The sequence below is a fragment of the Panthera onca genome, chromosome B4 (genome assembly GCF_046562875.1).
Source record: "Panthera onca isolate mPanOnc1 chromosome B4, mPanOnc1 haplotype 2, whole genome shotgun sequence".
Classification (NCBI taxonomy): Eukaryota; Metazoa; Chordata; class Mammalia; order Carnivora; family Felidae; genus Panthera; species Panthera onca.
Genome location: NC_138345.1, coordinates 36,939,529 through 36,955,753, shown reverse-complemented (window position 1 = coordinate 36,955,753; position 16,225 = coordinate 36,939,529). Strand labels below are relative to the sequence as shown.

General features: G+C 49.0%; 1 protein-coding gene across 2 annotated transcripts in view; it reads left to right on the top strand.

Annotated features, from left to right (window-relative positions):
* Positions 1-16,225, top strand: part of B4GALNT3 (beta-1,4-N-acetyl-galactosaminyltransferase 3) — a 140,344-nt gene that overhangs the window by 71,277 nt on the left and 52,842 nt on the right. For both annotated transcript variants that reach the window (XM_060658771.3, XM_060658772.3), the window contains exons 2-9: positions 3,168-3,271; positions 4,269-4,346; positions 11,779-11,874; positions 12,377-12,467; positions 12,848-12,948; positions 13,493-13,560; positions 15,192-15,270; positions 15,397-15,463. In XM_060658771.3, coding sequence (XP_060514754.3) covers positions 3,168-3,271; positions 4,269-4,346; positions 11,779-11,874; positions 12,377-12,467; positions 12,848-12,948; positions 13,493-13,560; positions 15,192-15,270; positions 15,397-15,463 — 684 coding nt within the window. The remainder of the gene's footprint in view (positions 1-3,167; positions 3,272-4,268; positions 4,347-11,778; positions 11,875-12,376; positions 12,468-12,847; positions 12,949-13,492; positions 13,561-15,191; positions 15,271-15,396; positions 15,464-16,225) is intronic.

The window sequence follows — 16,225 nt, the reverse complement described above, 5'->3', positions numbered from 1 at the left end:
GAAAGAGACCTCAGGAGAGAACTGAAGTCAATTCCCAATACAGCAAAGGCAGCGGGGGGTTTATAGCCAGCATGCAGAGTGAGGGCGGCAGGAGATGGAAAATTACTAAGGGGGAGACATCAGGGTAGGGGGGTTCTTGCTAAAGGCAGGCTGAGAACTTATATATCAGGGATCGGAGATGAGGAATTGATCAGTTATCAAGGATAATCAGATATCAAAGGTGGGGGAACTCCCGATAAAAAGACTTAATGGGATTCTTGGGGCGCCTGGGTGGCTCAGTCGGTTAAGCGTCTGACTCGATTTCGGCTCAGGTCATGATCTCACGGTCATGAGAGTGAGCCCCAAGTTCAGCTCTGAGCTGGGCATGGAGCCTGCTTGGGATTCTCTGTCTCTCTGCCCCTCCCCCACTCTTGTGTACCCTCTCTTTCTCTCTTTCTCTCAAAAACAACAACAAAAGACTTCACAGGATTCTTCCTAAACACTGGACTGGGCCAGCAAGGACAGGGCCCAAGGAGGAGGCCTACTCAAAAGGAGGGCTCAGAGGAGCCTGTCCAAAATTTGGTCAAGGAATCTTCATTGCTTCCCAGCAAATGCCAGGACAGGGCATTCTGAAGACCCACAATGATAGTTCACTGATTTCAGGTTAAGTTGTCTCACCTTTGGTGTGACTTCCAAGAGTCAGAGAATTTTCTGGAACTGAAAACTAGTCTGAGAAAGGATGTGCATTTGAGACATACTGTAACTCACATCACTAGGGGAAGTACTGTTTTTATTAGTATTTCCTCACAACTTTGTCCAGAGGTAGATGGCTTTTCATTCTAAGAACAAAGTCAAGGAAGAGATGACCCAATCATTCAAAGGCAGAAGCAAGGACTGCCCACCCCTCCCCACAGTGTGACTCACTCCCCACCCAGGCACTGAAGCTCCCCAGCCACCAGCCAGCCACTCCTTGGGCTTGGCAAGGGATCGGGCTCTTAGATTAGTTGTGTCTGAGTTGGGATTAACAGATGAACAAACAGCTCTCTCCTGAGCTCATCCAGAAATCTAGGGTGTAAGTCTGCGAGCATTCTTTCTCTTCCTCCCTCCCATAGCCTCACCTCACTTCACTGGCCCCAGAATCCTGCTTCCTCAGAACATCCCCCTGCACTGAACTAGTCTGACCTGTTCCTGACTGCAAGCTGGCCAACCATGGAAACAGGAGAGACCTTGATGGCAGAGGGATAAACCTGCAGAAGTCCCCATAAAACATAACATGAGCAGAGGTTTAACGTCTGTGCAGAAACCCCGAGACACAGATCCCCAGCTGAGGCCTCTGCCCCTGGGACTCTTTCAATGTCTGTGCCAAAAATGCCCACAGGAGAAAATGCTGGCTTTTGAGACAGGGAGGCTCTGTGTTCTGATCCTGGCTTCAAAACAACTAATTCTGGGGGCCTCCCAGGTGGCTCAGTCGGTAAAGCGTCTGACTTTAGTTCAGGTCATGTCATGATCTCATGGTTTTGTGGGTTTGAGCCCTGCATTAGGCTCTGCACTGACAGTACAAAGTCTGCTTGGGATTCTCTCTCTCTCTCTCTCTCTCTCTCTCTCTCTCTCTCTCTGCCGGTTCCCAACTCTCGGTGTCTGTCTTCTTCAAAATTAACTAATTAAAAACAAAAACTAACTCTGTGACTTTAAGCTCTGAGCTGCTCTTCCCCATCTGTAAAATGGAGGTAATCAGACCTGGCCTATCTCACAAGATCCCAAAGGGCCACACCAAACATAACTATAAGAAAAGCATCCCCCCACCCACCGCAATCTCCCTGCTAGAGTCAATTACATAAACAGTTATGCAAAATGTTGATGTCCACCTTCTGCCGGCCCACATTCATAGACTGCTCTTTTCTCTCTGTCTGGTTTGCTGTATCTCTACTGGTGCTCACATAGGGGTTCCTATGACACTTCTGCTTTGGGCCAGCTATTGGCTCCCAGTGGTCAGGGACCACAAGTCTAACTTCTTTTGTGCAGCACCCACTGCAGTGTCTGGGAGCATCTTGATAGAGCTGTTAGAGAGAGAGTAGTAGCTGGGAATCTGAACGCTTGAGTTCCAGGCTTAGCCTTGTTGCTATTTGGTGAGTGAGCCTAGAGAAGTCATTTGACCAGCTGGGGTCCCATTTTCCTCATCTGAAATGATGACCAGATGATCTTGAAAGCCTCTGCTAGCTCTTAATAGTCTATGATTTGGGTTCATGACCAGCAGTGATTTGGTTTCACATATTCAGAGTCTGATAGTCATGCTCAAGTGGTCTCTGTGTCACATGGGGAGGCTCTGACCCCCCCCAGTGCTGATCCATTGAACCCTGATTCTTCTACACCCTCTCCCTCAGCACAGCTCTTTGCTCCTTGACTCCTTGCTTGCACCCCCAAAAGTGTCCTGTTCCCCCTCATTCTCACCCAGTTTGGCTTTTAGCCTTCCCAGATGTGTGTTAGCCAACCCGTTGCAGATTCTTCGGGGTGTAGACATCAGCTTCCAGATAAACACAGGAGTAGTGAGGCCTCTAATCTTCTCTCTCCAGCATTTTATAAATTCGTTTGACATGTACCAAATCCTGGCCCACACTTTCCTGCCTTCCCACCTCTGGTTCCATCTAGCAGCTCAGTGATAATGATGGGCCAGGGGGAGGGCCTCCCCACCAACTAGACAGCACTGCTGTCTCCCTGGGCTTAGAGGAAAGAAAGGGACTGAGCTAGAAAGGGAACCCATGCAGCAGCAAGCTTATTTCCACTACCTTTCACAACCATTTTCCCACAGTGGCCTTTGGGAGAAATCAGCCTCAAGAGGCAACTGGGGAAGAGGCAACCTGTAGCGCTGGACAAACTGCATGGACAAATGGACAGTGTTCCATTTTCACCTGGCCTGGCTCCTTCTCTGATTATGGAAGACAGCAAATTTTAATGCAATAGGAGCTCATTTCCTCTCCCTCTGCCCTATTGACCTTGGCCAAGGTTGTAACTATCTCCTGACCCCTGACCCCCATCCCCTGCCGCAGCCTCCACTTCATGCCCACCACATGAAGAGGTGTGAGGACCAGCAGAAGGGAAGAAGCTTACCTCTTTTATTCCCCCAAATCTTACAGACCTATGAGGTCTTCAAGTTATGTTGACCTTGCTTCTCTCTTCTTTCCCTTCCATAGGATACGGCAGCTGGAGAGAACTGGCCAAGGCTCTGGCCAACAGGAACATTCCAGCTGTGGATCCAAATCTCCAGTTTTATCATCCCCAGAGGCTGGGCGTCAAGGTATGTGGTGGGGCAGCCCATTTTCCCCGCTAGTACATTAACATGAGTTCTCAGCTGTCCCTGCCCTTATAACCTTAAGGGAAACCTCCACTTTTTGGTGATAAGAGGCCAAGGAGAGGAGTTCCTGGAATTGTAGTCTCACATCACAGGATCGTGTTAGCTGGGTGGGTAGAGATGTCCATCCTACCCTCCTCAGAGCCTTCCTCTCCCGGCTCAAGATACCCAGAATTGAACCGCTCCAGGCATGTGGCCTTTGTCTCCAATAGTGGCAGAGGGCTTAAGGCAGAACCAGCATGTCCTGCCACTCACTGGCATGAGGACTAGGCTGGGGCCTTAGTGACGGTCCCAGACACTCACTGCTAAGAGTCAGAGATGGTGAGGTAGACATATACAGCTGCAAATGGCCAGGGGACAGATGTGTAATGGAGCATTTTCTCTATAGTGTTTCTCAGGGCAGTAATCCTTAGGGAGGCAGGAGTAGCTCTGGGTGGAATTAGGGAAACTGGGGTCTAATTCAGTCTGGAATTCTAAGATTAGACCTCTGAGCCTAGAAAAGACATGGATCTCCAAGGCTGGACCAGTACCAGACTGAAACCGTGCACCTGCACAGTGGGTAGGGAAGGGCTGGGTTACCCCCAACAGACTTCTACTTGTTAGGACAAATGAGTGACAGACCTGGGCAGAGTCCTGGGGGTATGGAGAGGAAGACAGAGGTAAGTTCCTGCCCTCAAGAGATTGATCTAGTTAGAAATTTTTTATTCCATATGGGAAGACAGAACGTTCAAGAAAATAAAAGAACCTTAGGAGACTAAAGAAGTCTATTTCTGAGAGATATAGTGTGAATAATAAATGGGAGTGTCCCTTATGTTGATAAGCTTCCTAGGAACAGAGACTGTGTCTCCTGGCCCTCTGTTTCCCCCTACTCACTTTCAAGGGGCCCCAAATCCCGTTCTTGCCCTACTATTCCCACCAAATTCATTCTTCACTCTTCTGCCAGGACCAAGACTCTGAGCAAGGTGGGAGCGCTAACAGCAGCTACCTGAAGTGGAATAAGCCCGTCCCCTGGCTCTCAGAGGTAAGAGACTCTTTACTGTTCCTGCTCTTGGAGATGATCAAAAAGTAGTTTTCAATAGGCAATTCCAGCAGAGACCATAGAAAATTTTCTTCTAGTGGTTATTATGAACAATTTTCCTCTAATTTGGACAAAAAAGGGGGGGGAAGCTCCAGTCTCTTTAGTGTTCTTCCTTTAGAGAAGAACATTTTCTTTGAGCCTACTACGTGCTGGTTTTTGCATATCATCGCACATCAGCTTTATAACCCTGTAAGTAGTATCACTATCCTCACTTTACAGGTGAGAAAAACAAGCCTCAGGAAAGCTACATGGCTTTCACACCCACATCAGTCTTAAAGATAGGCTCTCAAACTGTCTTTCTTAGACTAGTAAGTCCTATTAGATATTCCAGGAAGGAAGGAGTCCATTGTTAAATAAGGCTCAAAAACTATATGCTACATCCACTTCTTGGAAATACACATTAGCACATGAAAGGTTCTGAGAAGTTCCCAGTGATCTGTTTAACTTGGTTTAGCTCAGCAGGTACCAAACTTATTTGTCTCCTGACTTGTTTTTTCCCATGAAGCATGTCTTAATATTCTATGAAACTAGTGTTCTAAGGATCATACTCTAGAAAACTCTGCTTCAGAAAACTTTTTTTTTATTGGGAGAGAGAGAGAGAAAGCACGAGAGGGAGAGGGGCAGAGAGAGAATCTTAAGGAGGTAGGGTTCAATCTTAACACTGAGATCATGAGCTGAGCTGAATCCAAGAGTTGGACGCTTAACCAACTGAGGCACCCAGGTGCCCCTAGAAAACTTCTAGGAAGCAGTTAAATGTGTAAATGAGTTGTCAGGATACCTTACACTTATATAGGATCTGACAGGGTTGGTTTTTTTTTTTTTCTGTAAATAAACTGAGGCTCAGTGAAGTTAATTAACATGCTCAAGACTACCTTAAGAAAGTGCTTATGCCAAGATTCCATGGTAGCATGGTGCTCTGGGGCTTCGTATTTTGCAACTTGCCCATAACCCAGTGCCTTTTAGCCCTGAGACCCACGGACATGGGTTACTTTTCTTGGCTGGGTGGTATTGGCCAGCCCATTGTCTTTATCCATACCTATCACAGATTGATCTCTTCAGTCTGGATGATTTTATTTACAATCCACCTATTTGCTGTGGGGCAGGAGTGAAGGAGGCAGTATCATGCTAAATGTGATGTTAGGTTTTCCATGCCATGAAATCACCTCTGTTTAAAGCCCTGAGAGAGGATGGATTACAAAACTGGCACACCTATACTGGGTGACGTCATGAGGTGATTATGCCCTGCCCCACTTGAAGACAGTACTTTGAAAAGAGAGGCCCTTAAAGAGCATTGATCCAATGATCCAGCCTTCAATCCTTTGAGGACAGTTAGGATCATTTTTCTTAATGAACCAATTATTTTTTTTTAATTTTTTTAAAAGTGTTTATTTTTTGAGAGAGAGAGAAAGAGAGAGCACAAGTGGGAGAGGAGCAGAGAGAGAAGGAGACACAGAAACTGAAGCAGACTCCAGGCTCTGAGCTGTCAGCACAGAGCCTGACGAACCATGAGACCATGACCTGAGCCAAAGTTGGACACTTAACTGACTGAGCCACCCAGGCACCCCAATGAACCAATTATTTTGAAAGATTATGACTATATAACATTCTGCATTTTGTTTTACGTGTTTGTTTATTTGTTTGTTTATTTATTTTGAGAGAGAGCAGGCAAGTGGGGGGAGGGGCAGAGAGAGAGAACCCCAGCAGGCTCCATGCTGTCAGTGCAGAGCCTGACTCAGGTTTGATCCCACAAACCATGAGACCATGACCTGAGCCAAAATCGAGAGTCAGAGGCTTAACCAACTGAGCCACCAAGCACCCCAACATAGATTCTGCATATTTTTTAATTTTCTTTTTTTTTTTAAGCTTTCTTTTTTTTTATTTATTTATTTTGAGAGCAACAAAAAAGTAGGGAGGGGTAGAGAGAGAGGTAGAGAGAACCCCAAGCAGGCTCCTTGCTGCCAACACAGCTCAACACAGGCTTGAACCCATGAAGCCATGAGATCATGATCTGCACTGAAACCAAGAGGTGGACACTTAACCAAGTGAGCCATCCAGGTGCCCCACATTCTGCATTTATGAATCATTAATGTCCCCAGTTTTTTTGGCCAATCAAGGATGGAGATATACATATATATATGTGTGTGTGTATATATATATATATACACACACACATATATATATGTGAAATTAAAACAGTGAACAAATAGTAAATAGTGATTAAAATAGGATTAACTTTTTATTTAATTTTTAAAATTTATTTATTTATTCTTATTTTAAAGAGAGATTGAGCATGAGCAGGAAAGAGGGGCACAGAGAGAGACAGTGAATCTCAAGCAGGCTCCACACTCTGCAGAACCTGATGTGGGGCTTGATCCCATGACCCTGGGACCATGACCTGAGCCAAAATCAAAAGCTAGATGCCCAACTGACTAAGCCACCCAGGTGCCCCTAGGATTAACTTTTTAAAGAAACAGTTGATCTTTTACTAAGTGTATGGCCTTTTGGTGGTAAATGCCAGAGGTCCATGGACTTTTTTTTTTTTTTTAATATTAAAAGTAGCTTTACCAAAACAAAAAATTACCTTGCAAAATCCTCATTACAGTTTTCATGAATTTTCAGGGAATCACTGATCCAATCATCTTATTTTACCAACGAGGAAAACAAGGCCTTTGTTAAAAGGTTAAACAACTAGGACGCCTGGGTAGCTCAGTTAGTTAAGCATCCAACTCTTGATTTGCACTTAGGCCATGATCTTACGGTTCATGGGTTCGAGCCCCACTTTGGGCTCTGTGCTGGCAGTGTGGAGCCTGCTGGGGATTCTCTCTCTCCCTCTCTCTCTGCCCCTCCCCCGCTCACACTCACATTCGTGCTTGTGTGTTCTCTCTCTCTGTCAAAATAAATAAACTTTAAAAAGAGTCCTCAAAAAAACCAAAAAGGGTTAAGTAACTGGGGCACCTGGGTAAATCATCCAACTCCTGGGTTAAGCCATCCAACTCTTGATTTCTGCTCAGGGCATGATCTTACAGTTGTGGGATCGAGCCCCACATCAGGTTCCATGCTGAGCTTGGAGCATGCTTAATATTCCCTCTCACTCTCCCTCTGCCCCTACCCCCAGCTCACACTTGCTCTTGCTTTCTCTCAAAAAAAGAAAGGGTTCAACAACTAACATCTGCAGTTAGTCACACAGCTGCACGGTGGTTCCAGCCCTTTTCCAGTTCACCACAGGGACTTCTTTGTTCCCATCTCCTTTCCTGTCACCTGCCTTTTGACATACGGTTTCAGCAGGAAATGCTCAGGTTAATGATATTATATGTCATAGCTGTCATGAGCTGTCAGGTTGTACTATTATCCCCCTTTTGCAAGTAATGACTCAGAGAGGGGTTAACTCACTCACTTACTCAACGTGGCATCGCTAGGACACAGCCCTGCTCGGAAGGTGAGCAAGGACAGAGTGTAACAAGGCTGACGGTGGTCTCTTTGTCTCCCCACCCCAGTCTTTAGCCAGCAGCACAGGGTCTCTGAGGCCAGAAATCACTTTTGAAAGCAAAGCAGCCTTAGACATTCTATTTGGTGTGTGTCAGAGAGAATGTCAGAGTGGCCAGTGTGAGGCTGGGCTTCACGGGGTAACTGCCCTCAAAAACTTATTCATGTCAACCTGAATCCTAAGACTAGTTAGCAAACCCCGCTAATGAACAAACCTCAATGCCAATTTATTCATTTGCATCAGTAGGTGGTTCCATTGATCAAAACACTGTCTGATACTTAGGATGCTCCATCTGGTAAACCAAAATAGTTACAAGAAAGAAATTTGGTGAATACAAAATAAGATCAAAGGAAGTCGGTGTTTTTCCTGGGGTCATGCCATGCTGGCTTTGGTGAGGTGGTGTCTCTTGAGGAGAGGGCAGAGACCCAGAATCCTCTTCCCAGGCTTACTTTTTTTGTTTTTGTAAGTTTTATTGACATACAAATTAAATACCATGTAATTCACCCATTTGAAGTGTGTAATTCAATAGCTTTTAGTATATTCATAGAGTGCATCACTATGCATCGTCCTTCACTATCAATTTAGAGCATTTTCATTACCACAGAAACTCCATACCCGTTAACCATCACCCCTCACCACCCTCACCCCATCCAGAACTAGGTGAACAAGAATTTACTTTCTGTCTCTCTATGTTTGCCTGTTCTGGACATTTCATATACATGGAATCATGTGATGTGACCATTTATGTCTGGCTTCTTTTACTTGGCGTGACATTTTCAAGCTCATCTGTGCTGTAGCATGTATCAGTACTTCATTTCTTTTTATTGCTGAATATTATTGCATTGTGTCTGTATCACATTTTATTTCTCCATTTCGAGTGTACATCCATGATCAGCTCCCGCCTCACCTGGCGGTAGAGGTGACCACTCCTGCCTTTGTGCCATGTGCCTCTGACACCTCTGTAATAGCCCCTGACACAGGTGACACCATTTGTTAACACATCTCTCTCCTTGGAGGACCACATCTCTTTTCATCTCTAACTGCTGCAAAGCAGCCATTCACTGCTTACAGAATAAATGAGGGAGCATATGGTTCTGGGCTTAGCTTCTCCAAGCAGTTGTTCATTCAAATAATTAAGATGTTCTGGGAACACTCAGGAGGGAAGCTATTAACTCTGCCTCAAGAAGTCAGAGAAGGATGAGCCAGAGTTTGCCAGGTGGGGGAGAGAGGAAAAGGCCTTCCAACCAGGAAATAGTATTTGTAAAGACATGGAGAGGTGAAGGGGCATGGCAGAGACGGGGAGTTGGGTGTGGGTGGAAGTAGGTGCGTGACAGGGAGTGGCATGAGGTGAGGCTGGGAAGATAGGTCAGTGGGAAAGATCTCTCATGCCAGGGTGAGGTTCTGTTCTGGAGCCTTTTGGGAGCCTTCTGAGGTTTGAAGCAGTGGAGTGACATGATCAGATCTGTGCTCTAGAAAGACAGTCATGCAGGCAGTGTGCAGAATCAGAGGGAGAGAAGCTTCCATCCCATTAGGAGGCTCTGCTACAGGCCTGGCAAGCCCAGTGAGGCCTGGCAGAGGCAGTGTTGTGGGAACGGAAGACAGCAGACGTGTCTGTGGGAGGGCCAGCAGGCTGGCCTTAACCCTCCTGCATCCATACCCCCAGACGCCCTCCCCGCTTCCACAGGGCTAATTGCTGTGTGTTTGGGGGGAGTCAGTTTATCTCGTGGGGCCTCAATATTCTCACCTCTAAAACGAGAAGGTTCCAACAAATATTTTCTTCAACTGCTTGTAACTGGAAGTTCTGAATCCGTCATTAGCTGTGGACACACTGTGGTGATCGAGGGTAACCAGTGTCCTTCCCTGGGCCTAAGCCCCTGCTGGACAGTGGAGAGAGTGGGCAAAGGGCGGTGCTGATGAGCTGGAGTCCCTCATCCCTGCCAGATACAAAGTCTCCAAAACTCGGAGAGACACAAATCCTGGTGGGGTTGCCAGGCTGGGCCTGGGGAGAAAGATGGTGCCCACTGGTCCCCCAGAGGCCCCCACCTACAGCCTGAGAGTGGGTGAAGCAGGGCTTGAGGGCTGCCTTCATGCCGAATGAGGGCCTAGACCTCAGAGGAGAGGGCCAGTCCTCTTCCTACACCCCCACCTGCCCCACCTTCCATTGCCTGCAGCATCCCAGGCTACTTTGCTGTACTGCAAGCCAAGGCCCTGGGGGAGGGTGGGGGTGGCCAGCCCAAATCCTTCCTTTTCCCCTCCTTCCCTCCTTCCCCTGCCCAATCCCCCTGTGGCCTCTGGCCCCTGGCTGAGCACAACAGATTACTCTGGTGGCATGCCCTCCCTCTGCAGTTTGCTGTGGGTCTGAGCACGCTGCCCTGAAAGTCTCCCAGGGAGGGGCAGAGAGGAGGTCATTGGTAGGAGACAACTGAGTCTTGTAAACTGGACTTAAGGAATTTCCCCAGAAGTAGCACAATGTCCTCATTCTTTCCTTCCAAGAAGCCTTAACCCGCCCCCCACCTACCCAGCCCACATTCTCTCTCCCACCCATCCCAGCCCCCCACTCCTATTCCCTGGAGTGATGGCTGCTTCCCAAGGCCCTGCACTCTTAGCTTTGACCAGGCCAGTGTGCCCGGGAAGGGCCAGGTTGCTGACCGGCCAGGGAGCTCTCTTGGGTCCCTTCTGGGTCTGGCTGTGGGGTAGTGTTTCCTCAGAGCCCGCACCTCAGATCTTTGGCATTGGCATGCAGGAGTTCTCCCCCCACCATCCCTCCCTCCAGATCGCTTGCCGAAGACCATGTGCCACTTCCTTTTATCTGGCTTCCAGTCTGGGTGTCCCTTCCTCCTCTGTTTTCCTAAGGGCAGCTCAGATTTTGATATCTGATGGGCCACAGTGGGGAGGGAAGGGCAGGGCCTGTTTGTGTAGAGTAATTGAGGCCCCACCTCCCACAACCTGGAGATTAAGCTCTGGGGGAGGGGGAGGAGAAAATTGCTGAGATGGGGTAATCTGAAACTCTTTGTCAGGATAAATTGGGACATGATCCCCATGCTTCCCCTCCCCACTCAAACTCCCAGCCCTTCTTCCACCCACTCAGAGCACTGGCTCTAAGTCCCTCTCTTCTGAAGGGGGCCCTCTGCTGCCGGCCTCCAGGCCCAATCTCTGCCCCTCCACCGATGCCGCTGCCAAGGAGAAGAGAGCATACATCCTCTGCTCCTACCATTCCAGGGTTGCCCAGGTCTGGGCACCCTGGTAGTTATGCCAGGAGAGGCTGGGCAGGGCGAGAGGCTTCCAGCTCCTGAGGGAGCAGTTGGAGGCAGAGGCGTCCTGCCGGATGGGGCCCCCAAAGACCTCCTGCAGCGTTTTCCCAGCTGCTTCCCCACAAGGGGAGCCAGAAGCGTGAAGACTACTGGGTAGATAAGGTTTCACCGGCAGACAGCTGTGGAGCTTACTATTAGGCAGAAGGGAAAGGGGAGGGGAAGAGAGCAAGTCTTTAGCTGAAACCCCAGCTTGGCGCCTCCTTCCAGTTCTTTCTGTCATCTATGCCTTTCTGTCATGGCTATTACTCCCCCTTGCCTGGGGAATGCAAACCAGCCCCCTTCCTGCATGGAAAGAGCTGGGACTGTGTGTGTGTGTGTGTGTGTGTGTGTGTGTGTATGTGTGTGTGGCCACAAGCATGGCCAGGAAAACAGACCCGGGCCTCAGGGCTAGGCAATGGGGATGGAGGTTCGAGAAAGAAGCTGCAGGGTCAAGGATGGGATGGAACTGAAGTGGACCGTGACCTTCAGTAGTGAGAGGAAAACAGGCTGGGGCTGTGGTGGCTAGTGCCTCCTCAAGCTGCAGAGCCGGACGGGTTTGGGGGTGCTCACACTCACCCGCTTGCTTCTCTGCCCCATACAGTTCCAGGGCCGCGCCAACCTGCATGTGTTTGAAGACTGGTGTGGCAGTTCTATTCAGCAGCTCAGGAGGAACCTTCACTTCCCACTGTACCCCCATGTGAGTGTTTGCTGGATGTGCCTCTTTTCCCTCCCTCCACACCCTCCTCCTCTCCCCTCCCTCTGCCCCGCTTCTGTCTCTCATCTCCCCCTATCTTCTGTCTCCATCTTCCTGGCTTCTTTTCTGGTTCACTTTCTTTCCTTTATATCTTGGGTCCTCTTTTCTCCTGTCCAGTTATTACCCTTGCTCTCATCCCACGGATTCCTTTGATTTCTCTCTGCCATCTTCTGCATCTTTTCAGCTTTAGGCTCTCGTAATGGCTGTGATGTGGTTTAGCCAGAGCTACCGCATACAGTTGGGCTGGTTGTGCACTGTACAAGATCACATGCTCAAAGAAGCAAGTAGGAGTGGAAATCTTGCCTATACTCTACTCACCAAGTCACACTCCAGTCCCTCCTGTCTCCTTCCCTTCTGGTCTTCCCACCAGCCCTGAGTGGCCTGATTTCTTCAGTTTCCTCTTCTCTCATCTAAGTAACAGTTTCCCTCCCCTTTCTTGGTATAGATTCGCACAACCCTGAGGAAGCTGGCCGTGTCCCCCAAATGGACCAACTATGGCCTTCGCATCTTTGGCTACCTGCACCCCTTCACCGATGGTGAGGCCAGCCCCAAAGTCCCCTCCTCCTGCTCCCTGCCCCAGGTTCTTTATGGTACCCAGAGAACATAAGCCTGTAGCTGAGAAGTAAGTCCACACTAGGCTGCCTGGACCCTGTTAGTCTATCACTGGGGAGGGGGGGGGGAATTTAGTCCCCATGAGGTATCATCCAGTTGCCACTTGTCTCCCTAATTTGCAGAGTCTGGAATAGCTTGTCTCTCCCTGTGAGTCTTCTCCATCCTCATGGGGTCTCCTAGGATGAGGAACCCCACTTCAAGTCCCCTGAAGAGAATGTAATCGCTAAGACATAAAATAGGCTTTCAGGCCTTTATGCCAATGCCCTTCTCGCTCTCATCTGGAACTCTCTCCCCCACTGCCCAGGGAAGATCCAGTTTGCCATTGCTGCAGATGACAACGCAGAATTCTGGCTCAGCCGTGATGACCAAGTGTCAGGCCTTCAGCTGCTGGCCAGTGTGGGCAAGGTAGGGTCAGCCCAACCCCAGAGCTCTCCCATTGGGCCCAGGAGCCAGGTCATGGAAGAGACACCTGCCTGCATCAGGAAACCCTCATTACCATTAGTCTTTCTGGTGTGACAGCCAGGGAAGAAGGTGTGGGAAGGAAGCCTCTTCCCTCTCACCGCTGCCCCATTTTACAAAGGGATAAACTGAGGTGTAAACTGGGGAGGAGTAAGGAGTTAGTCTGGGGCCACAGAAAGTCTTCAGGAAGATTCATCTCTGGGCAGGGACTAGGCCACCCCCTGCTGGGTTCCAGCATCCTTAGCATGGTGACAAGGAGGCACACCTGGGGCCTGATTGCTCTGAACCCTCTAGGAAGGGTGGAGGTGCTTTTGCCTGTGTCATCTGTCACTTCCCTTACCTCTCCTGTTTTCTCTCCCCTTGCCCCCCTTCTTTCCTCTCCTGTCTCCTTTCTCCCCATTCCTTTCTTGTCTCTTCACTCACTGCCTCCCTTTCTTCATATTTTTTGTCTTCTTCCTTCCTTCTCTTTCCACTCTCCCCACACCTCTAGACTGGAAAAGAGTGGACTGCCCCTGGAGAGTTTGGGAAATTTCGGAGTCAAATTTCCAAGCCAGTGAGGTGAGTAGGGAGTCTCATGAGGTTCCTGTGAGCAGGAGAAAAAAAACCCAGCCTACCTCAAGCGCTGAGGCCAAATCAGAGTCAAGGAGCCCAGTCACCCCCTCCCACTATCCAGCCTTCCTTATTCCAGAGTTCAGTGTGCCCAGGCACTCCTGCGTTCTGATAGATGAAGTCTTTGACTGAGAAGCCATTTGGTCCATCCTTCCTCATTTTACAGATGGGGAAACTGAAGCTCTGAGAGGGGTGTCACTTAATGAAAGTCACACAGCTATCTAGTGACACTCAGGACTAGAAAACAAAATAGGTCTCTCTTCTCCCAGTCCTTGACCTTCCCATTTGCTCCATCCCTGGGAATGTCCGCAGCGGTACAGCCTGGACACCGGCTGCTCTGCCTGTGCTGCAGAAAGTTCCTCATCACAGTGATCCCTTGGTAGACTGGAGGGAAACAAGGCCTTTCCCAGCCAGTAGTGGCTGGAATTGCTTTAACATGCTGGCAGGGGGACTTAGCCCAACTTCACAGTGCCACCTGGTGGCCTGCACACATAGGCGAGAACACGTATGGGCTTGATGGTGATAATAGCGAGGCTGATAACAGTAAGACAGTCTAGCTTGCCAAGAGCGCTTGCTATGCGCCAGTCTCTGTGGTGAGCACTTTACCTGTAACTGAGTGAAGCAGCTAGAGTCATGGACCCCAAAGCAAGACTGCCTGGGTCCAAATCCCAGCTCCACCACTTACCACCTCAGTGACTTTTGGCAATTACCCAACATTTCTGTGCCTCAGTGTTCTCATCTGTAAACAAGAATTAAGCGAGTTAGTATACATGAAACACTTAGAACGTGTCTAGCACACAGTATCAACTCTATTATTACAGATGGCTAGACTTATGTTTGTTCAACTTTACGATGTTGCAGAAGTGATATGTGTTCAGTGGACACGGTACTTCAGATTTTGAATTTGGGTCTTTATTCGGGCTAGTGATACAGGGCACAGCAGTGTCTCGTGATGCTGGGCAGTGGCCGTGAGCCTCAGCTCCCAGTCAGCCATGTGTTCTCAGGGTCAACAACAAATACACGCATAACCTGAACCCTTACAGCCATGCTGTTTTTTACTTCCATTCAGTAACTTACATGGGATATTCAACACTTCATTATAAATAGGCTTTGTGTCAGATGATCTTGCCCAACTGTAGGCTAATGCAAGTGTTCTGAGTGCGTTCAAGGTGGGCTATATTGTTCGGTAGGTTAGGTGTATTAAATTCATTTTTGACTTCCAATATTTTCAACTTACAATGGGTTTATTAGGATATAACCCTATCATAAGTTGAGGGAGATGTCTATGTCCTTTGATTCTCATGATTATCCTATGAAGTATGTACTGTTATTACCGCCATCTTAGAGAAGAGAAAAGTAAGGTCACACTGTGGGTAAGCAGTAGCGTGGGGACTCCAGGCCAGCATTAAAAGCAAAGCTCCTGGGATTCTGTGAACAAAGAGAGGACAAGGAGAAGATATGGGGGGGGCGGGGGCGGGAGCAAGGTGGGAGCTGGTGTTGGTATGGCAGAAGAGTGGGTCAGAGGGGTGACAACACGGCCCGAGAAGATAGCCTTTTGTTTCTCTGCTCTCTCCTGCCAGCCTGGCAGCCTCCCAGAGGTACTACTTCGAGGTGCTGCACAAGCAGAATGACGAGGGCACCGATCATGTGGAAGTCGCGGTGAGGGCTCTGCTGCTCCTGCCCTCCTAGCTCAGCTCTGAGCCACTCCTCGCCCCTTGTCCCTTGAACCCTTTTTGAAATCCAGCTACCTCCAGCCCTCTGCATCTGCCCTCTCTCCTCTTCCAGTGGCGACGGAATGACCCTGGAGCCAAGTTCAGCATTATTGACTCCCCTTCCCTGTCCCTCTTCACAAGTGAGTAGGCTCTGCTCCTCGCGTGGACACAGAGGCGAGCTGGCACCAACACGTGGGGCTCAGTCCACAGGGGGCTTCGGTCAGGGGAGGGGTGCAGGCTAAAGCTCAAGATGCTTGGAATGTGGGTGTGAAGGGGGCTCAGAACAAGGAACAGAACTTAAAGGGACCCTAAGGTCAGAGGTCCTTAAGTCTCAGGGGTCAGGGACTCTGAGAACCTGCTGGAAGCTCACTGCGACCTCACCCCAGAAAAATGCCCTTACCCATCCATGCACAATATTTTGTGTACGATTTCAAGGGCATCCAGAGACCATGAGGCTCACTCCAGATGAGAAACCTCTGAGTGAGACAGTTTCCTATTTCACAGATGAGGGAACCATGGTTCTTTGCAAAGCCATGACCAGAGCTAAAGAAACTTTCTCACCTGCTTTAAATTCACAGTAAATGAACTCTTCAGTTGTACTGTGAATTGTTCATGATTTCCTCAGCAAGACTCCTATCTGCAGGCCCCACTGAGAAATCACTGGGCCTGGGTGTAGGAAGAGCAGGCAGGGCCAGAACCCTAAGGGGAGAAGGACAAGCCAAGTGCTGGGAGGAGACTGGGAAGGCAGTGGGAAGTGTGTGAGAGAGAAGGAGGGCAGGATGGGGACAGGCCGGGGAGGCCTGGGTTCCCAGACGGTGATGGGTGGGGGAGGGGAGGCAGTATGGAATGGGCAAGGCAGGTGGGAGGAGGTTGCTGGTGAGTAAAGCAGGAGGCCACAAAGT